At 41.2% G+C, this 27,997-nt stretch overlaps 2 protein-coding genes across 3 annotated transcripts; one reads left to right on the top strand and one right to left on the bottom strand.

Annotated features, from left to right (window-relative positions):
• Positions 1-27,890, bottom strand: Rhp (GTP-Rho-binding protein rhophilin). Of its 2 annotated transcripts, XM_071701289.1 has the most exons (13): positions 27,208-27,890; positions 17,136-17,838; positions 6,934-7,049; positions 6,432-6,563; positions 6,273-6,348; positions 3,600-3,677; positions 2,953-3,336; positions 2,704-2,802; positions 2,343-2,613; positions 1,996-2,190; positions 1,640-1,869; positions 1,353-1,505; positions 1-1,079 (listed from the first exon to the last, which is right to left on the bottom strand). In XM_071701289.1, exons 2-13 carry the CDS (start codon positions 17,163-17,165, stop codon positions 876-878), a joined length of 1,968 nt encoding a protein of 655 aa, XP_071557390.1. In that variant the 5' UTR covers positions 17,166-17,838; positions 27,208-27,890; the 3' UTR covers positions 1-875. The 2 variants fall into 2 exon arrangements, with proteins under 2 accessions (XP_071557390.1, XP_071557388.1); XM_071701287.1 differs by lacking the exon at positions 17,136-17,838.
• Positions 3,905-10,525, top strand: Tilb (touch insensitive larva B). Its single transcript, XM_071701293.1, has 4 exons — positions 3,905-4,233; positions 4,519-4,786; positions 5,199-5,521; positions 5,789-10,525. Exons 1-4 carry the CDS (start codon positions 3,905-3,907, stop codon positions 6,204-6,206), a joined length of 1,338 nt encoding a protein of 445 aa, XP_071557394.1. The 3' UTR covers positions 6,207-10,525.
• Positions 27,891-27,997: the final 107 nt, after the last annotated feature.

The raw sequence follows: 27,997 nt of genomic DNA on the forward strand, positions 1-27,997 counted from the left end.
TTTCTGGATGGAATGCGATATAATTTCTTACGGATATACATATATTTATATATATATATAAAGTAAAAAGCTGTGTACACGCCTCTACCGATGCTATATCTATGTATAAATGTACAGATGCACACGAGCGCGAGTACGCTCGCGTAAAGATCCGATTTATATTAATTCGCTTAACGATTTAACAAGAAAGCTTAAGTACAAAGCGCGACAAACGCGGAACTCGTTACGTCTCGTGTCGCTATACGACTATTTGTCAATACGTTTATCCCTTCGTCGATTCAGTTCACCGTTGTAAACGAATTCGTATAAACGGTATGACAAAAAGTGTGTAATCGTACATAGCTTAAATCAGTCGTAAATCGTGTGCCCACCGAAATACGCGATAATGGGCGATCTTCTTAAACTTATACTATAAGTACGCCTGCGTTGGCACTGCTATTCGTAAAAATATCGGCAATGAATTTTCATTTTATCAAAACCATGTTGAAGTAATTACAAACTCATTGAAGATCAAGGTATAATTTGTTTAGCAATAATAATAATAAGTTACCGAAACAGAACTTTGTTAGCAAATAAATAGAAAAAGTCTAAACGCGTCCGATATTTAGCGGTATACAAAAAGTTTCGATCGTTGTTCGCGCAACGAATTAAGTACAAGATCATGTCATATATTTACAAAAATATATTCATCGTGTTTAACGATATTAGTATAAAATTTTCAAATGGCGAATTGTTATTTCTGCCAAATAACATTCAATTTTGGCAATCAATAATCGATTTTTGCAAGTTTTATTTCATGAGTCGAGCAACTCATCGCGGCACATTCTAAGCTCGTACGACAACGTACGATAGTTGGACCATTTCTAATCCGGCAATCATCTAAGAATAACGTTATCGAAAGTTAGATCTCGGTTCTCGCGTTGAACGCCGGATTTTTTAAATGGATTCCATGGAAGCCTTCTGACTACGTGCGCCGTAGTGACGGATCCCGCCGGGCTCGGCTGACCGGAAGAAACTCCAGAAGAGCTGCTTGCCGAGACACTGCCTTTATCGTGGTGATTGTTGGGTTTCCCTGGTTTCTAAAATAATTAGTTTTTACCGTCGTACCGTCGCATTGGCTTAAATTATTCGTCAAAGAAATATTTTAATTATAATTGTCGTCTTTAAAAAAGAGAGAATATGAAAATAAACAAACAAAAAAACGTTATTAAAAACCAATTTATCTCAATTATCTAATCTCAATGGTATTGCTACGCATATTTTTCAAAGTATTTTTCTTATCTTATTAATTAACGTATTGCGTTATATGTTTTTTAGAAATAATATCAGTTATTATAGACTTTATCATTCACCTTTAGATAATTCCTATCCATTGGGGTGACTAACTTCAAATTTATAAAGTCACCGCATTGCTTTATCATCCGCACGACTTGCTCGTGGGACGCCCACTTGACGTCCTTGTCGCCGATACCGACTATGAAGTCTCCTTCCTTCATCCCGCCCACCTGGAATAAAAGATAGTTCTCTTGTTTTTATTCGTTGTCATAATTGCGTAAATACGTTACATAATTATAAAAAAAAAGAAGATTAAAGACAATTGTGAATACAATAGATGATGGAGATCATTAGATTATCTTACATCAGCTAGCGAATTGTGATCGACGGCGGCTATTATCACCGGAGCGTCGCCGCGTACGCTAAATCCGAAACCTTCGCCGTCAGGACCTCTTTGAAGCTGCACCAATCGCGGCGCGGTCCAGTGTCGTTTGGCGGAAAATATCGCTACGGGTCCCAACGACTTGAAAAGATCATCCACCCCGTGCTGCCCGAAATCCGGATGAGTAATGCTAAGTTGAAATTTCGTGGAGGCTACATTTGCAAACAAAAAAAAAATAAAAAATATGCATTTTGATATTATGATTTATATATGCACCAAAATATAGGAGACAAAAATTATGACATGTTTCAATTAATGCTTTTTGACGAGAAATATACCGATAATATCCGGTGGATCCAAAAGTTCTCGAAAATCATCCTCGCTACCGAATCTATTGTAGCAATCGAGCGTCGCTTCTTGCGCTTTCTTCAGGACCCTCGCTAGCGCTTTTTTACCCTTCAGATCGCGGCACATTCTCTGAAGTCGTTGACTCTCGTCGTGTAAAACGAGAGCTTCTCTGAGATGTGCCTTGCCTGTAATAAAAAATTCTATTCATACACATTCTTATAGATCAAGATAAATAAAAAGAAATAAATAATAAAAAAGTTAGAAATGTAAAAATAACATTTAATATTAAGTAATCGTAACTCTTATATAAAACAATAAGTGTTGCGGATAAACGTACCCAATAATTTCCTTTCATTGTCATCTCTGGGAACGGTCGCGTCCAATTGAGTTTTCCCGTCGCTCTTTTGGATGTGCTCCAATGTGAGCCTCGTTTCCACACGAAACTCAGCGATTGGTCTGTCCAGCAGACCGACCGCGAGGTGCTTGTGAGCGAGGGCAAGATGGTGTTCGCGCTTCACCAGTATCAACGAGATCCACGTCTCTGGGACGTAGTCACGAACCGGCTCGCGCGATATCAATCCATGGACATCATTGTATATCGCCGCAACCTGGATTAATAATTATCTTCATGATTCACTTGTACTTATCACACTAATAATCGCAAGACAGCAGAAGAATCGTGACAAAGATTTTTTTACCTGTGCTGCCTCTTGAGCAAGATCTAAGCAAACATCGACGTTTCTGCCATCCTTCGATTGTAGCTCCAGCTTTTCGAAAAGACACTCCCTTGCCTGAGCCTAACATATAGAAATGCGAAATAAATTAATTGTTAATAGTAAATATGCGATACATGATATTAAAGAATTATTAATTGCGAGATAGAATAGTTCTTTATTTGAACATCTACGATAAATACCAAATTAAGAGCGACGAGAGCGAGAACTTACGAGCATTAATTGCACCAGCATTTCAAGCATATCCGGGCCCAGATCCATACTTGGTGCGTTTGTAAAGTTCTCGTGGATATATCGGAAGGTGCCAGCCGCTCTGAGAAAAGCGTCGACCGCTTGGTCGAGTCCTCGAGCGGTCAAACGATCCTGCTTGGCAGCCAACTGCGTATAAAGTGCGCCAGCATTGAAGAGAATAGACGCCTTCTCGAAGGCGACCGTTCGCTGGCAACTCGGTACTCCTGTCAACGAATCGAACCATTCGAAATAAATGCCAAGGCTTCTGTCGGGCGGAAAGAAACGCCTCTCTATGAAATAGAGCTGATTGTAATAACGCAGGAGTAACGCGATGCCCGCCGAATCTCTGGTCGGTGTCCTCGTAGCCTGCGGATTTAAAATAGTAAAATATTTATTTATAACATTTATTTCCTTTATATTCACTAACTTAAATTCTATATTTTGAAGTAATATGCAAATTATTGACAATTATGACACGATTCAATTTATTCCAGAAATTACGTTCAGACAATTTGCACAAAGTTCTTCAATAGAAAGTTTCTGAATTACAAATAAGAAAGATAAAAGATTCAGTTTTTTTTTAATTTGATGGAAATTATTATGAAAAGAGATACGCGTTATTTGCTTACCTGCCTGGTTTCCATCAGGTCAGCTATAGCTTCTTCGTAGTTTTCCCCATCCTCGCTATAGTGTTCCAAGATGAAGTCCTACAAGTAAATAAAAGATCGTTCACGCAGGGCGATCAATAATTCGTAACATGTGCACGTAGCACGTGGAATCACAATACGTGACGGACAATGTTAAATCGATATCTTCATAGCAACTACGAACTACGAAGCTTTCTTGGTTAATGCATGCTGGCATCTCTTCTCACAACACTTGCGATTTTCCTCTCGTAATTCTCGCTAAAGTTAGAAGCTGACGCAAGATAAAAATGGTGAAAATCACCCTCGAATTAATACGGAAACGTTCGGAGCATAATGAGGGCGAAATATCAACGTTGGAAGAGATAGCTTTGCACCAGGAGAATATTGATAAAATCCAGCTGATAGAGAGACACTGCAGGAATCTCAGGATCCTCCTGTTGCAGCACAATCTAATATCGAAGATAGAGAATCTGAGTATGCTGAAGAGGCTGGAATATCTGAATCTGGCCCTCAATAATATCGAGGTTATCGAAAACCTGGAGGGCTTAGAGAGCTTAAAGAAGTTAGACCTCACCATCAATTTTATCGGAAATTTACAAAGTGTAAAAAATCTCAGGTATTTTTCTTCATAATTTTATTATTATTATTATATTATATATAAATTATATACATAATTTCTAATTATTTTATTTTATAATAAAATTACATCATATTAAGAAATATATCAAAAAAATATGTTAAATATAATTTATGCAGTCAATTGGTCAAGATTCAACTATCAAAATCAATCAGTGTCAAACTTCGATCAATTGTGCGTCAATATGACATCATTTCGTATTATACAATTTCAATAGAATTATAAATCACTTTTGATTCTCTCTCAATTGCATGTTTCACATAGGTCCAACGAACATTTGGAGCATCTGATTCTAATGGGAAATCCGTGCACGGATTACGAGTACTACAGGCAATACGTTGTGGCTACTTTACCGCAATTGCAAGAGCTCGACATGAAAGAGATTGAAAGATCGGAACGCATCAAGGCATTGCAGATCTATTCGCGAGCGCGAGACGACGTTATCGAGAGCTACAAGCATTATGAGAAGACTAGGATAGCTCAACGCGTTCGTCGCAATGCACATGAAACCACAGAAACACTCAAGCAGATGGTATATTTTTCTTGACGATGTACATAAGTGATAGTATATCGGTAATGCAATGTCTGAGCTATTATGCAAATTGCAAAGCGCGTTAAATATTAATTATTTAATAAGGCAATAATTATCTAAATACTATTGAAATATGCCATTAACGTTTAATCCACAAGATCATAAATTAACATATTTTATGTTAAATTGTACGTGAGATTTTTCAGAACTATTTGATTTGAATTACAAAAGGCTTTAAAATCAAAATCTACAAATAATGTTGACATATTTTTCTTAATTAAATAAACTATACATGTATCTGCGTGAATGTTTTTCAAATTGTCTGTAGTTTGCTAAGCGCGTAAACAGTTACGTAGCAGAACATCATTTATGCATGAAAAATGCAAATAAGAACGTTTAACATCTTTTTCAGAATACTGAGGAGAAGGTGAAACATACAAAGAACGAGCGAAGCGAGAATACAAGCACAGAGCAGGATGACGAGTCAGAGGACGAACATTTCTGGAAACAGCCTAGTTATCATACGCCGGAAGACAGAATCGCCATTGCTGAGCGATTCATGAAGAAACAAGAGATGAAGAATCGCACTTCGGATAAGAGCAATCATCCAAAACGTGCGCTGAAATTATTCGCTCCAGATGGAAGAGCATATAATATAAATCAAGCGAAGGTACCATTCAGATTAAACGATGAAGATGATCCCGATTTTGTTGTTCTTGAAGTATCCGTTTACAGGTAATTATTAATTAATGCATTCATTAATACGTGGTGCTAAATAGCAGTATACACTGTATCCGAGCAGTAAATAATTATAAGAGTAAAAAGGCACATTGTAAGAACTTATTTTAAAAAACTTATAAACACTTTTCAAGAATAAACAATCAATTTTTAATATATCCATTGTTTAACGACAGCGGTTATTTTTGTCTATCGCAAATTTTGAAGATTTATCAAAATTTATTAAAAGTCCCACATTATTGCGCTTATTTTTCGTATTCGTAGACACTTGGACACTTCTTACATCGACGTCGACGTAAATCCGACTTACGTGCGAGTCACTATAAAAGGAAAGATCCTGCAGTTAACCCTGCCCTGCGAGGTATCGGTTGAGAGAAGCAATGTTCGACGGAATACGACTACCGGAAGTTTAGTGATCGCTATGGCCCGTTTGACTCCGTGCACAACAATCGTGAAAAAGAACGAATCGACGAGAAAGAAGAAATCCAGCGAAAGCGAAACAAAGGTAATTACAGTTCGGCCACCGATGACCTCCCAACGAGTCCTCCTCGAGATCGGCCCGGCCACGGATATTCACGATTTTCTGAAGATAACTAAGAATTCCGCGAAACAAACCCAGAAGAAAGAAAAGAAGGATCTTGATAATTTCGAGAACAATTCGGACGTACCGCCTCTCGAATAAACTCAAACTAATTACAAACCTGATGATGATCTCATAAATTGATCATTATGTTGATTCGGAACTTACCTTAAACGGATCCCGAAAGTCAATATCTTTGGTCTCCTTGAGTCCCAATGGTATCATCGGCATAACGGGCTCATCGCTGAAAGAAAATACCGTTCGATGCAATACCGTACGTTTTTGCCACTTATATCAGTAAAATTTAATAATTCTCGCCGAATTTACCCATCGACATTCTGATACAGCTCCACCGAGCTATTCAACTCGGCGAGCTGTTCCTTCAGCAGCTGCAAGTTCGAGTTGACGAAGCTTAGCTCCAAGGCGACGGTCTCCTTTAATTTTCTGTTGGTCGTCGCCCTGTAACATAATTAATAAGAATTAAGACAAATGCAAATATATTACTTATAAAATTATTATTAATTGTACAAAATTTATTTGTATATTACATTTATTTTCGATCATAGACCATGATCACTTAGGACTTTCAGTTTTGCAGTAGTGTCCTTTGTAAATAATTATATAGATCGCAGAATAAAAAAATTATCGTTTTAAAGTAACGTTACTTGGCAAACGATCTTAGGAGCAATTATACCAGAAAAGATACAAAATTCTACACGAATTTCGTGGTAATTTATAAAAATAACTAGCTGTATTCAGCCTAATAATTATATTTAAATATTATTTATTATATATTGATGTGTAAGTGCTGCGGCGTGTGAACGCTTACTTAAAGAGATTCTCAGCGCCCGCTCGTAGCCGCAGCTCCTTGTTGATCTCCTGGTTGAGCTTACTCCGCTTGTTCTGCAGCTTTCCTCTGCAGGTCGCTACCCTCGGATCCGAACCCTGCGAACCGTGAAACGCATAGTTAGCGATGCCTCCGACGTATCATGTATGGCTCGTAATCATATAATCCGCAAGGATTGCCGCAAAGATAAAGACCAGTTCCGCTAACCATGTTGATCAACTAACTCTGGCCGGCGATTATCTATCGTCTTTTCGGATCATAGCGGATAATATGAGTGGAAACAAGGCGATAAAACGATTTTCTTATATATGTTTCTTATATATGTCCCTTTCTCAAATTGCAATGCAAATTCCACGCAATCTTCTCGAAAGATTTTCTTTTCGATGATGACTGTTTTTGATACTTTCTTACGTATAAATAATTCTAATTAATACGTTTTAATATTTTACGTCTTAAGAAGAAAGTATCCAATATTATCGGATACAATGATATTAAGGTATATTTATTAAGTTAATTACCTCTATGGCTATACAACACTGCGATAATAATTAAGGTAACATTTAATATCTTTTTCTGATATCAAGGTAATTCGAAGCAAAGTAAATATATTATACTAATTAAATAAAATTACCACAAGTATTACCATAAAGCTGATTATAATTGCGCATCGCTAATGCGAGTTATTACATTTTATTTTAAAATTAGTGCACGCAAAAGTTTACAGATAGTTTTTTGCTTTGTTCTAACTGATTGTGAAACAATGTAAAAAATGAAACGTGATGAATCGGGAAGAAACGCTGATAGATGTAATTATACGCTAAGAAGTATCAAAGTACAAGAAAAGAAGCAAAAAGAACACGGTCGCGGTTATCGCGCGCGAATTACTACACATCGGAAGAAGCCGCGACGACCTCGCGATCGCCGACCGTGCAGCCGACTGTCAAGTTCGGACTTCCTTTGCTCCTTACCCCAAACCGGAAGCATCTCCTCATGATAGCGTCCGGCGTGGCGGTTTTCGCGTTTCGCGCACTTCGCACCGTGTCAACGCCGTCTTTTCTTCTGTCGAACGCCCTTCTGTCCTCCTTCTCCTCCCTCGTGGTCTCGCTCGAAACGATCATCCTCGCGTCCGAGGGAGCGATCGCGCGATCCCTCGGCAACGGGCAGTAATGCACCCACTTTAGCATGATCGCGAATGCATCGGCAACGATCTCGATCGTACCATCGGAACTGAGACTGTTCTCGGCGCGGATTACGATTTTCTAACGGCCGATCATCCTTCTCTCTCTCTCTCTCTCTCTCTCTCTTCCTTTCTTTATTTTTACGTAAGAATAGGATATGAAGAACGTGATATAAAAATCTCTGATGTAGTAATGACTTGTAAATTATAGAAGCTGCGATTAGAAACTTTGAATTAGCGCGTAGATAGAATCCAATGCTTTATTGTACGGAATGTTTCATATAACGTTTACTATCAAATATCTATGTATACCCTAAAATAGTCTCTTTTCGCAAATTCATAACTGATCTTTTCCCTGCAGATTTAAAGCACGGCATTATTGCCAACAAAGAATTAAGTAATTAAATAATTCATGGAACCTGCACTGATGTAACAACAAAATGCGATTTCTGGATTGATGTCAAGTTGTTATTCTAACATAATTTTTCCACCGGGAGCTTTAGTTTTATTAACATATATTTCTTTAATGCTGAAAGAGCATTAAAATAAAGGAACAACAATTCAGTTATTTTTCATTAAAGAAGCGAAAGAACAATACTCAATTAAAAGAGAGAGAAAGGCACGCTATATATCCAGGAATGTCAGATAAACACAATTTTTTTCAAAATCCTCGCAATCTAGCCTGCACTTATCATCTTGCAGAACCTAATCGTTGCGTAAAAGATTAGTCGTAAAAATCTTAATAATTTACACGCGACTTAAGAATGCGCAGGCACACACCTATTTACAAACTTTATGAAATATTAATAAGGCAACAATTAAGTTCACGTTTTGTGCGTTATATCGTTTATATTCATGTTACGTAAAACAATTTAACTTTAAAAAATATGCAGATTTGCTCTTGTTATTCTTTTAATTCTTATTTGCGTAAAATGGACGCATAATATTTGCTTTCACCGCAAAAATGCTGTTATTGCGGCTTACCGCAAATGTTGGAAGACTATCGCGTCGCGATAATTTCAATAAACGCGAAAGCCGATGCGCGTTGCCGAGCGATACAGCACGGCCGATGATGTTCAACGAGATCTAGTCGTGTCTTATCGTCTCACAAACCGGCTTCTAAGGAAATGTACAATGTAACGAGATTGCGAGACGCGCATTCTCTTTAATCTTCTAAAAAAAGAAAGGAGCTAAATAATTAACGAAGGTCATTTTATCGAGAACGTAGGATGTAATTTCAAGATGTGATTTCAAATTTTCGACAAAAACACTTATGGTCTCGTTTGTCACCCAAAACAAACCAAATATGGTTATCAATTAAAGGAGGAAAATCGATTTCTTTCTCGCAGCCACATCCTCGATTACGAAGAAGATGACTGCTAAAAAATATTAATAATGAAATAAACCACGAAAAGAAAGAAAAGAAGAAAGAGATAAAAGGCAGGCTCATGGGGTTTATGCGGTTAGCCTTTATTTTAGACGTAACGGCGGACTAGGTGTTCACGTTACCGTAATTCCGTTCCACTCTACTTAATAAACCGTCTCATTAATGCGATAAGCGCGACTCGTAGGTAACGATGGGTTATCCGTAGCTGTCGTTCGTGCAAACCGAGCAATATAAAATTCGAAAGGCGCGTCCCCCTACGCATTCCGCTCGCCTCTGCTACAGTATCCTGTTACGATGAATTTTGTACAACCGGAATCGTAACGTCATTATAACATCGCGCGTCACCGAACGTATACTAGAATCCTCGCGGTTACGCCAGTTCTTCCTTACGTAATGCGTGTATACGTAAGGACGTATCAATCCATGCTGTGAAAAAATTATTTCTGCCGTTCAAAGGTAGAATAAAGTATTGTTTTTTTTTATTTTGTCTCGCGCAAAGATAAGATAAACTATTGTCTTATAATTCCTTTTCCAGTTTTTTTTACGTATAAATGGATGCTTAATGGCGTAAATGTAAATCTGTTACATCTATTATATGAAGTGCAGATTCCGTAATTTCATATTGTGCACGAAGGTCTCGGCCAATTCGGAAGTATGTTAAATGTTTGTTAATTATGGCGTTTCATTCAGAATGCGCGAAAGCAACAATAACGTAACGTAGGAAAACATTCATAGAATAAATAGAATATGCAAGCGCTAACTCGGTCAACCAGAAGTTACGATCGGTGTTTCTCGTTCAACAGGAAATTGTAACGTCCAGTTCCTCTTGACATAAATATCGGTAGCTCGCTTATCGGTGCGCCGATTTGCAAAACACCCGCCCATCGGTAATACGTACAAATAAGTGTCCCGGGAATCGTGTACTTCCTCTGAATTATAGATGATCTACTTTTATTTTTGTCTCTTTCCATCTGTCTAACTATTGAGTGTTATAAAAAGATTACAATTTACACGTGTAATTTTTTATAATTCTCCATCAGAAAGGATTAAGCGTACAAATAATTAAAATAAACGATCTTTGGACTTATTTTAGGACTATAATGTGCCATTTTCGATACGAAACTAGACATAGGTGTTAAATGAAAAAAAGTTTCAAGAATTAAACGAATAGACAAATCAATTTTAGCTATCAAATGAATGATGATTTCGAATTCTAGTTATTAAATAAAATATTATAAGCCTCTTTTCTCTTCGCCTTACATTTCTACTCTAGTCCATCAATTAAATCGATTTACATGACATATATCAAAGTTATTTAAACATTAATCTCGTTTTTTAATTTCCAACAAAAGAAAATTAATCAATCGCGAAATGTATCCCATTAAATCCTCGATTCTAAGGAAGAATTGATCATCAGTTCAAATCGCCTTACTGGATGATTCTCAGCCGAGAGGAGATACACTTGGTTTCGGGACACTGGATATGCCGCAACGCGGATTCGTATGCGACATTAACGACTTTGCCGGATGTTATCGCACGCTAAATCTACCGTAACTCGCGCGTTATTAAACGTCGCGGCCTCAGTAGCCGGCCGGCCGGCCGCATAACTGTTTGCCGTTTCAGGCGAATCAAAGACGAGGCCGGGTGGAATCGGTATCGCCGGACTAAATCGGCATCGAGCGTCCGTGCGTAAAGAGCAGCGGTGAGATAGCCTTGTCATCGAAGAGTCTCGCGCATCCTGCGCATACAATATTCAATTAGATTTGCATGGAATGTTCAATTAAATTATCACCGTGATAGCGAGTGCCGTTTCCCTTTGCAGCTCGATTAAGACTTTAAAATAATTATTTAGATGGTCCGCACGCGGTTTGCAGAGAATATGTACATTATATAATATAATACATATAATTCAAGCAGATCATGAAAAAGGAGCAGAAATAGATCACAAAAAGCAAACGAATTGTAAAATATTTTGCATATTACATTATAGCACGTAAATTTATACAATATCAAAATAGTTACAATAACAGGAGACAACCATCGATTATTCCCCTTGAGTAATGCTATCCCTATAATAATATATAAGTTAAAAATATACAGTTTAGATGTAATATATAAGTAGAGCTATTAATAAATATGAATAAATTATTTTGTGCGCAAGCTAGATAACTACATTGTGTGTGTGATCCATTTTGTACCCTTATATGTAAATTTCTAAACTTTAATGTACACCTGTACTTTTAAAACAACGGTCGCGTGGGTTAACACATTATTATGTAACATTCGCCCACGTTCGGCACACGGACACCCGATATTCCTAATTCGTCAGCATTTGATTTATGCGACCTCGATACATACGCGGCCTTGCCCAGCGAATTTATGAGACAAAGAAGCGCGCGTGCTCAAATTATCGTATACGCAATCGCATTTTGCAAATCTCCTGTCGTTCGCCCGGCACGCGTTGTTGCGAAAATGCGAACAAATACGATCGCACTTAATAATATTAATTTTCCGTGGAAATTCGCACGATCTGCAACGCGGCGCGCTGCCAGCAAATATTATCAAGCGAATCAATCGCGCGCGAGAATTTACGTTATATTTTCTATTATATCTTCCACGTCGTTCACATTCAAACGGCATTCGCGGTATTTACGCTGAAACCACCGTAATTTTTTAACGGAACTGCACGGGAATTTAGAATTTAGCGTAGCGTTTTCAGCAATTACCGAACGCATCTATCGTGGAGAAGAGGAATCGCAATCGAGAAATTCAAAATGACGATATATTATTATTACTGTTGTCATACGTCCCCACGTCGATTGTCGCGAGCACAGACGCGGTTATATTCACACTTAACCCATGACTCTCATTTAGCCAATTTCGACGATTTATCCTGAAGTCTCTTAGCGCGACTCGTCGACTCGAGGACCGGCCACCGGCCACCGTCGTATCTTCCCGGCGACTAATCGCGAGAGGTGAGGTCGCCGGAATATGGGTCCCGCGGACGCACTCCGGCGCTCGGTGAAAGGAGAGAAACTCCGTAAATAATACAGTGGGGATGGATAACGCGATGGCTCCTTTTTTTTCTCTCGTCTCTCTGTCTCGTCGCGATTCTCGTACGCGCGGTGCGTGTGCGTGCGTATGCGATTCCGATGAAACGCACGCCCGTAAAAGCGGCACGGCGAAACGCCGATAGTAGATGACAAGGCTCTCTCCCTGATCATCGTGTACAGCTGTCCTCCTCCCGCAGGGATGACCGATCCGCACAGTCATTTGAGCTCAGCGAAGCTCATAGACAAGCAATACACTGCGGACACTCACGTACATTTACACATATATATACTTTTGCGAGCGATAAACATTTGGGGAAAAAGTGGAGACAAGATGTTAATTTGTGAGAATAATGAGAAGAATAAGTACAGAACCTACATACGTGTTTGATGTAGATGCAGGATAGCGGAAATTATAAAGCTCATTTTTTTACGTATATTATTTAAAATAAAAGAACTGTAGCTATATCAGTCAATGACACGAGATTTCTACGCGGTCGATGTCCCGCATTCTCGTCGCCCATTTAGCACGAACGCGATTTTGAATTGATTTTTAAACGGCCGACTCTTTCCTCCGACTTTGTCGACACGAGAGAATTTCTCGTTTAGAAAATAATGTAAATCAGATTTCAGAAAGCAGATTTGACTTACGTCACACTTACGGAGGTGGATTGTATACATATTACGCACATAGTAAAACTCGAAAGTGGACAGTTCAATGTTTAGCAATAGTTGTTAAGCAATATTTTCCATCTATGTATGTCATTTCCTTATTACTTTAACTTTTTCTATTATGAAGATTTGTATTACGTTCTGCGCGCTATTCAATGAATTTACGTATGCTTTACGAAACCTCTTATGAAGACATCTTATAAGAAAACGTGAAATATTAATTTTAACGCAATGTATCGCAGTGTTGCCAAATTCGTTGCTCGATGTATAATATAATGTCTAAAAATGGATTTTTCCATACAGAACATCCTTAGTCATTTGGAAAACAGAATTTAGCAGTATCAATATCACAAGACGATCACTCGACGGATAAAAATTTGTTAAAAACCTTGATAGACAAATAAGCGCAAATTTTAATTAAACTTTAACAATTACTAATCATAATCTATTTATATCTCGGAGTAATTTCATGGTGTTCTCTCGTGATAGAAGAGTCAAACAAAATCCCACAAAACGTCAGATGTACGAAAACAAATGGGAAGAAAGCTCGAGGAAGGCGGACGCGATAATACGATTTCGCTTGTGGTCCACGTACTCGGAGGTACTGGCAAGGGGATACCGTCCGATGCTGGGAAGGCCGCGAGGAAGGAGCTCGATAACGGTATCCACCGCGAATGATCCCCACCCGGGGATCGAGATGCCGTAGACGTAGTCGAACGGACCGAGAGAAGACGAACGGGAAATAAGATACGTCCACATTTTTCGCGGCCCCTCGTAACACGCACCTGTCGCCGACGACGCGACGCGACGCCGCGCGCTTGCCGCGCGGGAAACAAGCGTTTATAATTCTGAGGTTTACACACCTATATTGATTTACCACCGCCGGTTTCATTTAATCTTTCTCATTCCCGACGCAATCGCGTAGCTGTACGCGGATTTGGTGTGCACGATAATAGCTAAATTATCGTTAGGAAATCATTTCTGCGGAAATTTCTGTGGAAATATTACGAGGTATGAGATATGCTAATAACGGCGGTAAAACATGTACGAAATTTATGAAATCGCATTACAAACGTACTTACGAGGATACAAATGATATTACGAGGATATAAATGCTATATCATTATATTAATATTCGCTATAACAACTTAAAATTAGCTTTCTACCGCCAGATAACTTATACGTTCCCAAGATATCGCGAAAAAATCGGGTCATAAAATTTTAATACCATATATGTAAGGAAAAGTCGAAGGAACATAATATCGAGAATACTGTAATGTACGACTTCGGATTTTTCCGGAGCCACGACTGGCATAACATTACAAACGGAACCAGATTCCGCGCAGCGATATAGTTTTCCCTCGCTGCATTCTGCTGAACGTATAACTACTTTTACCACATATACGGCAGGAATGTCTAATTGTGCACGGGTTTCTGATTGAGACCCACTTTCCTCTTCCGGTAACAAGGGCACGCGATTTTTTTTTTTTGCGGAAAAAGTAGGGGCGTGTTAACAGCGCGCTACTAAATCTCTTAAATCAGCATCCGCCTCGCTTGTCACAATTTAACGAAATTTCTTGAGACAATAGATTGTTAGGTCTTTTTCGGTGATGCGCTCGGGAATAAATTTGTGAATTTAGGACCCTAGATCACGGTTCGAGGTTCAATAAAGATCCTGCATCTGGCGATTAGCATCGTCAGCGTTTCCTCTTCGTTATTCCTGGTGACTAGACATCCTGGTTTCCGAGGACATGCCATCCTTCTTGAAATGCCCCTGACATGTCCCCGGATGTCACGGAGTTCCAGTTTTGCATTTTAAACACACGATTAAGGCCCAGTTTCACAAGTGTCGGTTAACTTTTAACCTTAGATTAGCTCACTCTTCGTCTCCTTCTAACGTCCCCCTTAGAAAGAGACAAAGAGTGAGTTAATCTAAGGTTAAAAGTTAACCGACACTTGTGAAACTGGACCTAAAAGACACGTTCGCATTCCTCTATTTAATACTGCGTCACATCAAAATTTCAAATCTTCGATAACGTTAATATCGTTAATTAATAGGTGAGAAAATAATTTTTGCAACAAAATATAAATTTCCATCTTCGTTCCCTCGTTCAAAATCGCGGGAGAACGAAGTTTCCTTCCTGTAGTCGCGCGCAGAGAGGAGTATAATCGAGTTTATTGCCGAGGAACAAGCCGCGGTCTACGGTGACAGCGAGAGGCAGGACGGAGAGATGCCCGCTCGTTCGGCTCGCTAATCCGCGAGCAAGGGCGTCGCCCTTCGTGCTCGTCTTACGTGGCGTAACCGAGAAGCCGATACCGAGCGGAGCACGCAGCAGGAAACGCAACCAAGTACGTCCAACGCGCGCGCCGCGTCGTCGCTCCGCGTCGAGGCGTTTCACGCGCATTTTTAGTCGGTCGATGACTCCGAAGTTGTATTAAACACCGGCTACGCCGTAATTGAAATTACGTAGTATACTGGAGTTGGAAACGCCCGGCTGGTTTGCGCGCGCGGTGTTTCCTTCGTTGCCTAGGAGTGTGTGTCGAGATCACGGTGAGGAGAATACGCGATGCATCCGATCGTACACAATAACGTCATTGGCGAATCCGTCCGAATTGCAGGCTTCGTCGACGAGCCGCTCGGTAGCGCGTGATTCATTTATTACTTCTTTACACCTGCCAATCGCGTGATTCATTTATTACTACTTTACAACTTCTTTACACCTAATAATAATCACGAACTCGTAAGCGAGACGCGAGTAATTATAGATTCACTGACAGTCGCAATTTGTAATCAAGTCAGTGATCTGAGTGACGGCTCTCCGACCGCTTATCGATTAATTCCCTATTGCCGATCCAACGATCCCCGCACCGATCGTATCTTCAAATTGCAAAATAATAGATATGGGAATCGATTGCGATCGAGTCGATTGCAATTGGATTCCGAATGGCTTAAGAATTCAGGGGCGCGCGAATGGAACGGCAAGGGTAAGAAAAACAAAAAAAAATAAAGATGTATAGATCGTTGCGGGGAGGAAGGGAGAGCACGATCGTTCCGGTTTATACCTCGGTCTAATTAGAAACGGCATGTCTCAGGCAGCTTCAAGGCTGTCGCGTCCTTCGCGATCATTGCACGCTCGACATATTACCACACGAGGAGGATCGCCCCACGCTCGGCCAAGGGAGAAAGGCGATGTATGGCGAAAGAGTGTGCGCGCGCGTGTGTGTGTGTGTGTATGCGCCGTATATATATTACACGGCGCATCCGGGGAATTGTACTGAGGATGCACCGAGCGCACATTTAACCCGTCAGTGGAAAAGGTTGGGTATGCTAGATCCAGCTTGTTCCGCAACTCGCCCTAATTCGAACCATTGTTGTTCGCATAATTTAATGTACACACGTTTAAGAGTAGAGAACTCGATGCGAATCGGTAACGATTTGAACCAAACTGAAGAGAGAAGCTCCTTTCGAATGGTTTTGAAGCTGTATAGTTTAAAAAAAAAAGGGAAATAATGCGTTACGAAGAGCGATCGAATTTTACGAGTTTGAGTAAGCCTAAAGTTGGAGACTTGAACGTTTTGTAGAAATGAAGAATTGAAAAAGATAAATTCTTTACTAAGCTTTTAATTTCGACGACCGGGGGCATCATTTCACACAAATCGACTTGTTCTATATTAATTTAAGTATCTCTTATGTGACATGATGATTATTGAACTCCAAATATCACGACGATTATAAAATAAGTCATAAAGACATTTAAAAAACGCCCAAATTTGACTTATCTTTCGGACGTCTTTCGGTTTACTTGGGAAACGTTTAATCCTATCGATAACTTCCAAATTTCGCAAATGTTTGGGTTAACGGTGAACAATCGCGAGGGTTCAGGTGAGTTCAAATTACCTGAAGCTTTATGTCCGGAAGTATCAGCATCGTTCGCGCGTCCGTTCGCCAGGGCGAACCGCGGGTATCCGAGTTCACTTTTCGATCCGTTTCCTCGCCTTCCCGATCTTCGCGTATTCGCGTCGAATGTCCTCCTCTCGGGACGAGAGTGATACGCGGGCCCGTCTCTTCGGTCGTCTTCCTCGGAATTCTCTGGAAGCTCCGTCGCGGAGTTCCCGTGGAATGCTCGCGGTCGCGTCGTTCGCACGGTCGACCGGAAGTGCGAAGGTGGCTCTCCTCTCAACGTACCGATATTCGGCGAACACCCGGTCCACGCGATATTTCAACGATTCGCGAGCGATCGCTCACGCGGAGAACGAAAATCACGCACTGTTTCTGATGGAAGACGCGATGGAAGACGCGAGAGTTGTCGCGTCTACCGAGAGGAAGAAAGCGGCGGTGAGTTTCTTCGCGTATAGCGCCCGGAGAACTATTGGAGAACCTCACGTCGCGCGGAGAAACGGAGAACGGAGAACACTTCGGCGAGCCGGAAGGACGAGGTCGGGGAAATCTCGAGGTCGTCGAACGGATGACGTTCGATCGGCAGGCGAGTTTTCGGAGCACGAGGCTGGAAGCTGGAACCCGACGACGCGATCGACGCGATGGCGTACGCGACTTCCCGATCGGCATAGACGACGATCCATCAACGGCACCTAGAGCTCGGCTGGAATCGGCCGCGATCGGTGTAGCTCGGCGAAAGGGAAAAAGAAAGGGTGAGCAGAAAGAAGAGTAGGGATGGGCCCGGTCGCGAGGATGGGCCTGCTATGCGGCCCACCATGCTACAAGAGGAAGGGAGGATAGGAGGAGGGAAACACATCGCGTGTTTCTCCGCGAAACCGTGATAAATTTCTCGACGGGAATCTCGAACATCCTTCGACAATCTGATAATTAGTATCGTAACGCGATAATTTGATCATTTGACGATTTTATAGCGAAAGTAATAATGAAGTTCGGTTCATCGAGGGTGATCTTTAAAGATTAAATTCTCAACAGCCTCGAATCGATGTTTTTGTGACACTGGAGAACAGTAGGGGGAGATGACACGTTTCCCACTTTGTGGGAAAATATGATAGGAATGATGATGCATGGCGCTACTTTTTGATTGCCAATTTATCGCGTCGTTAATCAGAGAATCATATGATATAAAACAGACACAGTTACTCGCAGTATTAACGTTGTCGTGATTGCAAATGTCATGCGAACGTGAACTATCCCTGAAATTGCAATAAGGTCTTCGAGGACTTCGGGGCAGGTATAATCGTGTCCAAAAGTATTTAAACTTATAAATTATATTTCTGTCATAACAAGAACAAATAATCAATATTTACTATTTGTATTTGTTACACGTTCGCGTGTGAAATGTTCAACGATTGTTTTCAATGATAAATGATTTATTACCCGTTATCCAATTCAAAGACACGTTGTTCTTCTTTCTCTGCATGTATTCTTCTGTTATTCAAATAACTTTCAGAATAGCTTCGGATTTCTACTTCTGCTTTTAGGGATGCACATTGGCGATCGCGATCTCACATGTACCTGTTCGACCGCTGCGATGATTGAGTTGAATGCGACAGATGGTTGCAAGACCTTTTCTTCTTTGAGGTAGCACCTTAGAAGTATTTGCACTTCGACATTCCAAGCTGACTAGACTAGATTGTCGACGTTTTTTATACACTTCGAGCTTGGAAATGCAGCAAAATCGGTTCGTTAAAATAAACAAACTGCGACGTGTAAAATTATACGGATAACTTATATTGATGTCTAATCATACGTAGCTTGAATTTAACATTTATCTTTTTTTTTACATCTCACCTTCTTATTATCAATTAAATCGCAATCTATTAAAGTTCTTCTATTTTGATGATAATGTCAATCAACTCATTCTTCGTGTGCATAAATCCATTATGTCTAACGACGATAATCGAGCTCTCGTTTCATTTCCGGGGTAGGGTTTCCGATTACAACGCACCTTCATTCACGACCTACGTGAAAATTACGTGAGGTCTGCTTCACGGATTACGGATTGGAACAAAACGAATGTAAAATTCAGAATGCGGAATCTCCTGCAAATCGAAAGTCGCAAGATGGAAAGCCGACGTCGTCGCCACCGCCGAGAGAACGGCGCTGAGAGAAAGGCGCTCGCGATGATTAGTTCACGGACGCAGATGGGCATGGAACCGCCGGGGGACCTTTCCGCCACCTGTTAATGGAAACGCGATCGTTTCGAACATTCCGGACCGGACCGGAAAAATTTCCGCGTTGAGGAAAAAGCCGCGTATAGGTACACTTGCCGCTTCAGGGAACACGTGCGCGGTCGAGCGTTATTTACGTAATCGATTGCGAAAGAACCGAATCGTTTTTTTTTTACCTGTCATACCTGGCAAAACGCGTATTCGGGCGTGAAAATGGGACGCACCCCTCTGAGTGACTCGCGTGATGCAGAAATAACACGGCCCTCGGCGTCGAGACCGAATATTGCGATTTACGTGCACGTTGCGTGATTACTTTTTCGTATTAGCGGCGTTATGGCAGTTTAGCGCGATGCATATGCAAATAAGCGCATCCGTTCGATTTCGTTCTACGTGAGGCGTATCTATAGACGCTGATTTACCGCGAATGGTCACGTCTTCCTCCACCGCTAAAGAAAATGCTGGTTGAAGAGCTCTGCGAAGTCAATTCTAGTATACTTTCGCATTCTTGAAGTGTACAGAACTCCGAAGACACACACACGATATTAATCAATTCTTGCTTCGTTAATGTATTTATCGAATTGCCTATAAAACGCGAAAATTGTATTAATAAATAATATATTGATGTATCGGTACTCGCGCATCCACGCGCATTTTGTTACCCAATTCAATGTTATTATGCAAGCGAGCCTTCCTCTGAGAAGACGCAAACAAACCTAATCAAAGATAACAAACAAATTTGTTGCAAAGACGCTATTGCTCTTTTTCGCTATATAAACTGCCAACTACACTATTAAATTCGTGTGTCAAATTATACTCAATTTGAGTCATTTTTAACCATTCCTACAGGTCGCCACTGCTCCTACTTAATATGTCATTAATTTAACTAAAACAATGGAATTGAAATAATACTGTTTTGTGTTAAAATAATAAATTTCGACACACATTACCATGTATAATTACCATGAAAAATAACAAAATGTTTTTTAACTCATAATATTATTTTAAATTTCATCCTTTAACATTTAACAATGTAGAGATCGTAATTTTAATCTCAAAATGATGCTCGAAAGGTCCAACGATTTTCAATTCTGACTGCATGCCGGATGAAGATTATTTTTTGTTGACGACAGAATGTCGTGTTGTTTTTTCGAGGTCCTTAAGTGTGCGATAAAATCAGGGACCGTGGCAAGGTTAACGAGCGGCCACGACGCGAATTGTGTTTCATGTTTAGAGGCAAGAAGGCACGCCGCGTGTCGCCGGCGCGTGCGATTACGCACAGTGCAACGTGACTCATGCAGGACCCATCGTTCGTATGGCGCCCGCCGAGGAAGAGGAAAACGCAAGGAAGCAACGTCTCCGTCGTTCGGGAGCACCGGAAGGGCCGACAGCTGCGACGGCGCGGCGTGACTCACGCGAGCACACCGCCGGCATACATTATTAAGGCACTCGAGTGTCGTCTCGTTTTCCATTGTGTGCGCGCCGTGCTATCTGGCAGTGGACGAAACCGATGATGCGAAGTTGGGGATCAATGACGGGCTCGAAAGTTAGTCGAGGAGAATTATTGACTCGCATACGCGCCGATAAAAAACCCAGAATCAAAATTTCTCGAAACATAATAATCATTACCGTCTGTTAATTAAATAAACGTGATTAATTAATTGTAATATGATAATCTTATTTTATAAGGTATTTTACTGGGGCACATCGTGAAAGACAAGAAAATAGTTTTACTGACTCCTATCTTCCTTTTAGCGCTACGATTTAAAAAAAAATGTGTTTAAATAATGTGCTTTTAAAACAAAATAAAGAAAAATGTAAAATAAAGTAGGAGTATCAGCGAGTCAAAATAATTTAAGTATAACGTGATTCGATTTCACTTTCTTTTCCACGCTCAGACTTCGAAGGAAGAAACGGGAAAGAATAAAATTTCAAGAAAGGAAACGCGGTTGAGGAAACAACAAACTTAAGATTAGCGATCTCGCCCTGGGGAAAAGAGTCACTTGTTCAAGGGAAGCACGTGCCAGCTCATCGGTTAGTAATTGCCATCACGACATGTCCCTTGATGACTCGGTGCCGGACGACATACGGCAGGCGCCAGATAACAAAGAACGTGCCCTGGCCGGTCTTTCTCTCTACGTGATATCGACATGCGCAAGATTACAAGTAATTCTTTCCATTTTTCCAATCTTTCGTTTAATCTTGTGCTTGTGCTCGCTTTAATAAACTTTTAATCTTAAGACTTCCCCTCCCCCCTCTCTCTCTCTTAATCGTTCTCATTATAAAGAATGCAATCCTTTTTAAAGTTTAAAATTAAGTATCGAAGAGTTGCTCGATAAAGTTTAACAAAGGAATAGTTGTAGTTCCGAGATAGATGAGAATGAAAGAAAAGAAGTCTTTTTCGCTACACAACGCTACGGAGATATCGAAAATTTTTATTTTAATATCGCAATCTCTTTTCGCGCTATAAATTACAAGCGATATATTGACTGGATTATTATCTCTCTGATGAGATAAGATCCGGGAAGCATGAGTGAATCATTCGATTGTACATTTCTGATTACACAGATTTTTTTCCGATAGGAAAGGGTTGTTTTCTTACGTTTGTTTCTATATCCGTGGCATGACGAAGCAACTCGTGCCGCAGATTCGCCGACGTATATGGCATTTCGCGAATTCTATAGGTCGTGGATGATTTCACGCGTACGCAAAATCTATTCGCGTATACCGCAATGCGATTCTCCGTCGTTACTTCTTGTTTATGTCCTTTCCATATGGAAAAACCGGTATGTTAACGCAACGATGCCTAATAAAATTTTTCTACATTACCGTCTGTAATATGAACAAACGATAAAATTTGTGGATAACGAATAATCTCATGCGAAGTGTTCAAGATAATCCGCGGACAAGAGATGCGATAAAATTTTTTATTATGTAAAACTCGGGAATGCAAACGTAATTCTGATTAACATGCTTGTATAATCAAAGTGTAATAGGCAGAAAAGCTAAGAGCAGCAGCGGTAATTAAGATATAGTAATTAACATATTTATCCGATTGCAAGTATAATGAATAAAAAACGTGATGATAAATTAAGGATTCAATGACGAAAAACTATGGTATTATTCGTAATGTTGAAAAAGACAATTCTTATTTAAATATTTACGTAACCTCTACTGTATTTATTTAAATAACATTTATTTATTGAAATAACGCCTATTGTAATTAATATTAACATAATAATATTAGATTTATATCTCTAAGGCTATCTGGATTCATAATTGTAAGCACATGTTTTAACCGTTTCATTAATTGCGCATGCTTTTTGGTAGAACAATCGCAATTATTTAATAAAAGACCAGTGCTTACGCAAACCTGCATCGATAGATCGCAGAAAAGAAACGATTTACCAACTAAATAAAAATTGCGAGGATTACGCCGCGTGGTGCGGATCGAGGTCCGCGGAGGAGCGGAAAGGAAGAGAAAGAGTGAAAGAGAGACAGATTGAAAAAAAAATAGAGGAGGAAGAGGGAAACAGGTGCGTTACGCATCTCGCGACTTCCGGTACGGTAGACGAAGGTGCGGCGCGTAACGCGCGGCGGAGAACGGAGCGAGCGTATCCGCTCGAGCGTATTCCGGTCGCGGTCGGAGCGACCTAACCGCGCGATCGTTGCCCGAGTTTACTCCCGTTTTCTCGACACGGACGAGCGACGGCGCGGCGCGGGCGAGATCGCGCGCAGGGCGTGTGTATGCAACACGCTCTCGGCACGACGCAGCGCGCGGCGACCCGGGAACGCGACCCACGACGTAAAGCGACGACGACGTAGAGCGAGGCACGCGGCTGCCGGTTGGCCGCGCCGACCTTGCGCGCGTTACTCCACTTTCGAAGGAGGCTAACCGCGGAGGCGAGCGTTGCACCGCGACGCGGTACGCGCCTCGCCTCGCCTCGCCTCGCCTCGTCTTGCCGCTTGCCGCTTGACGCGCGCGCGTTTAGGCCGTACGTGAGCGCGCGAGCGGCACGTTTTAGCCCTCTCATGCGTGACACGAGCCGCGTCTCCGCGGACACTTCTGTTTTCACAGTGGAATGCAGGTGCATCGCGATGACTTATGTTACGGCGCGAGCGCGCGAGGAGTCGTTTGACTCGGTGAGACACGCGTCTTTGTGATTTAAAGCTCGCCACGCGTTACTTAGCTTTTTCAACTTTTCCAATAATCTTTATCAGTCCAAAACATATGATGATAAAATCTGTCGCTATACGACGAGCAAGCTTGGCTCTCTCATTTGCGAAACCTCGCTGTGTTTACAGGTGCTTCTTGTTTGTTTAACGGATTAAAATAGATTTCGAGGAATATGAAGCTACTAATGTATGGAAATGTTGTTTTAATCGTTTTCAAAGGTTAACCCTGAAGCAATTTTGCTCCATGTACTCTCCCTAATAAAGTTCGAACCGAAAACACGTGGCTTATTTTTACATCTGTAAAGGGCCTTCTGTGACCCTTCTATCCCTTCTGGGTGGGGAAACTCAGAAAATACTCAGAAAAAGTATTCAAAATGCTACGAAAAGTTGCGCATTTAAAGATTAAGATAAACGACTTTTAAATTTATACTTCTTAATCATCGAACGCGTAAAAATGTTAATTGCGAGAACGATGTGACTTGCTGCGTACTCCTTAAAAAAAATGTATGCTCTCTCTCGTGGCGACATAGATAATATTGCGTGGATGCGTGATAGCGCACTCACCGTTCTTGATAAAAACAAGCACCTGTTAAAAGTATTGATAAACATAAGTAGCTCGATAAATGCATGACGATGACGTGTCCCAGCATTTTACCATGAATGTCGCGTTATATATGCAACCGTTCTCCTCATCGCGCAGTTTCACAATTTATTCTTTGCGACACAAGGTATGACGTAAATTGACTTGTTCTCGTGAGGAAAAAGATGGTAATTCATAATGATTCACGTACATCTCCATAACAAACGGAACTTTACTATTTCTAAATTACTTGCTAATTTGCTTAAGTAAAAATAACTTATTCCGCAATTCATGTTTCGCGGTTAATTCATAATTCCTTGTCAGATTAGAATTATAATGAGACAGAAACCCATGTCCTATACGTGCGTCGCAAGATAACCGACAATTTCCTGACGAAACAATATTTAACGCCTTGGATTTTATTTAAACAGCACTGTCGTATTTTTATAAAAATTAATGCAAAATTTTTAGCTTATAATCCAGTCATTAAGGCAAGGCCGTATTTATTTTTTCAATAAAAGAAATGCAATTTTTACGGGCGTTTGTAAAAATATAAAATTTACAATTTTAATCGAGAAGTAGCAATTCAAACAACGATTTCAGTTCTAAATTTACGTTCGAGTTTAAAACGTTCGAGCTAGACGAGCGACTGCCATGTGTATCGCGCTTGGCGCTTTAATCGAAAAGTAATCGCCATCCACGCGAGTGTGATTATATCGTTAATACATTCAGAAGCCGAGCGGAAAGGCACGCATTCTTAAGAACGCGAGGTAACAATAGGCACGTGCTCTTTTACGATGTACCTCGTTAAAGCAATTATACCAATTGGATGAAGCCTACGGAGGTAAGAGCCGCGTCGCGCGCGCTCGCGCGAAAGGTAAAAATTCTCCTATCGTTCGAGAATATAAGAAATTTCATAAAAGTCGCTCGTTTATCGGTTTAAAAAATTTGGCACGCATAATACACTTAAACGAATGCGGCACGCATATGTTAAATATAAGTAAGGTATAAATAAAAAATCCTTGAATCGACGTGATATACATATATCCGTATCTATACAGACGAAATCTTTACAAACGAACGTTCGTCGGCAATAGTTCTGATAAACAAACGCGACCGCAATTAAAGTCCGTAACTTTACGATAGATATATGAAGCAATTAGACAAAATGCGACGTTAACGAGCACGTATGACTAATGTAACGCTGGTATCCTCCAGCTCCATGCGTTGCAGCTACTTTGAATGCGTGGCAGGTGTCGTTATCTTTTATTTCCACGATGATAATGGCTACAGTGCGCCGTAGTACCTTTGTGGAATCTTCCTAGAAAACGCCGTCGGGGATTCAACGCGCGACTGCACTCGATATCCAGCGACGCATATGGCTCGGATGATGGCTCGTGTGTAAAGTATACATAATAATATCCGACACACGGGTTTATAACAGAAACAAAAAAAAAATGAACTGAATATCGCTCATTCCCTCGCACTTGCGGTGGAGCAGGTATAAGAACCATTTCTCAACGCGAGAATATATCTCGTGACTGAGATAGGGTATCAACGGAACACGCAATATACGAGCGCGTGATCGTTATTTTTTAGACGAGTTTAGGTCCGGGCGTTTAACAATTTAAATAAGGTTGTATTTTATTTAAAATCTTCGTTTACAAAAATTTTATTAAAATAAAGAATTGATATTAATGGGCAACGAGGAGATTTTAGAATAAATTCCTTTCCGGAAAGATATATATATATTTTTTGGAATACATATAATTCCCCATAAATATTGTAATTTCTCTTTTTGTCAGTCTGTCTCTCTTAAATTTCTACATAATTTGAAATGTTACTAAATGTTGTATTTTGTTACAAAAATTTAAAGAAATTTATCAATAGACAACAGCGAGATTTTGGAATTAATTCCCTTCCAGAATGAGCATTATGATTTTTTTATTGCCAGTCTGTTTCTCAACCTCCGCATGGTTTAGAATGCGTTATTAAAATAAAAAATTGATTAATAGACAGCGGCGAGACTCGAAAGTAAATTTCCAGAAAGAGATATATTCTAGACTATAATTCTCTCTCGATGAAAAAGGCATGGTAATTCCTTTTATTGCCAGTCTGTCTTTCTCTCAAATTTACTCCACTTGGTTTGAAAGGCGTTACTAAAATAAAAAATTGATTAATGGACAGCGGCGAGACTCTAAAATAAATTTCCGGAAAGAGATATATTCTGGGCTATAATTCTCGATGAGAAGCACGATAATTCTTTCATTAATTTACTCCACTTGGAATGTGTTGTTTTGTCGCCGGTTCTACGCATAACGTAACTTCCATTCGGCAGTCCGTCGCGACGAAATTTTAACATATACATGCGACACACGTGTGCTTCAATATGTCATACGTTTCCTTTACCCAGTGTGATATCACACCTGCGTACAAAGAATACTCATACTCATTATGCACGAGCGGGACGTTGCAAATCAATTTTTTTCAACTCTTTTTTTGTAAACTCGCATTAATTTCACTCCGTCCTCGTTGGCTATTCGACATTCAGAGAGTTTACATTCCAATTAATACACCTTTCTCACGGTCAGCTCCAACGTTCTGCGCTCTCTCCTTCTCGTCTTTCGGCATCGCGTTTGCTTTTCATCAAGGGATCGGATGCATATCGCTAAACATGATACGTACGAGTGCAACGCAAGTAAAACTCAGTTCGGTAAGAGGCAGCAGCAGCAGCATTTTAGCGGTAAACGCGACCCTGAATGCATCGGCCAGATAGAAGCGAAAGTGAAAGTATCACGAGCTTTTGACGGAGCGACCGTTCGGTGACCGATCGCGGTGGAAACGTATCGAGATCGGCGCGCGTCGCCGAACGTCGACGATCGCGTCCCGGAATCCCGAAAGAATCTCACGACGGACCGGCGTCGTAACTCGCGCCATATAAAAAAAGCGAAACTCGACGATCATCCTCGACGTCCAGGACGTCCTTCGAGCGTTCTCGCGCGCGCGCGCGATAAGTATACGCTAATTCGAAGCCGCGGGACCGTGAAATTCGATAGGAATAGGAACCCCGACAACGATATCGACTTACCCGAACGAATCGCGGCCGATCGAAGCCACCATCGTCGACGACGTCCCCTGCCACGATCGGTACGTTCATTGTAGCCGTCGTAGCATCACATGTCGCCGCTGGTCGATCAAACGCCGATCACCGTCTCACCGCGGGAACACTGGATTCACGTCGCGCGAGTCGAGCACTGGAGCATCGTTAGTACGCAAACACTCGTGTTCGGGCGATAACGCCGAAACGTAGTGGTAGCGTGCCGATCTGATCTACAAACGATCGAGGGTGTCCCGGGTCCCCTTTTTCGAATCCCCTTTCGCGAAACCACGCGAAACCGTCGTTAACCGTCAGCGTGACCGCGCGGCGTGACTCCTCCGCTTCTGACGGCGTTGCTCTCCGGACGAGGGTCCGCGCGCGACTCTCGATTTCGTCGGTCGACGCGCTAAACCGGAGCCACCGAGACCGACCGACCGCTACGGGGAGTTCGGGGAGATCGATCGACGCGATCGCGTAGACAACTGGGACCGCGCACGCCGCACGGCCGGGGCCGCCGCTGGATCCGACTCGCTCTCGACTCCGCGGAACACGGTGAGCGGTCGAACGATTGATTGCCGTGCCGATCGTTCCGAGGGAGTCGGAGTACGCGTACGCGACGAGGGTACACGCGACGGTCACGTACCACGCGAACGCTCGTGTCGGACTGTCGCTCGGATTGTTCCTCGGAACGCTGCAAGTCTGCAACGCGCGCGAAGGTACTACACCCGCGCGCGCGAGTATACAAACCACACATGCACACACATTTATAATACGTACAGCC

The sequence above is a fragment of the Temnothorax nylanderi genome, unplaced genomic scaffold, assembly GCF_030848795.1.
Source record: "Temnothorax nylanderi isolate EJ_2023f unplaced genomic scaffold, tnyl_v1.0 TNYL_tig0025_pilon, whole genome shotgun sequence".
NCBI lineage: Eukaryota > Metazoa > Arthropoda > Insecta > Hymenoptera > Formicidae > Temnothorax > Temnothorax nylanderi.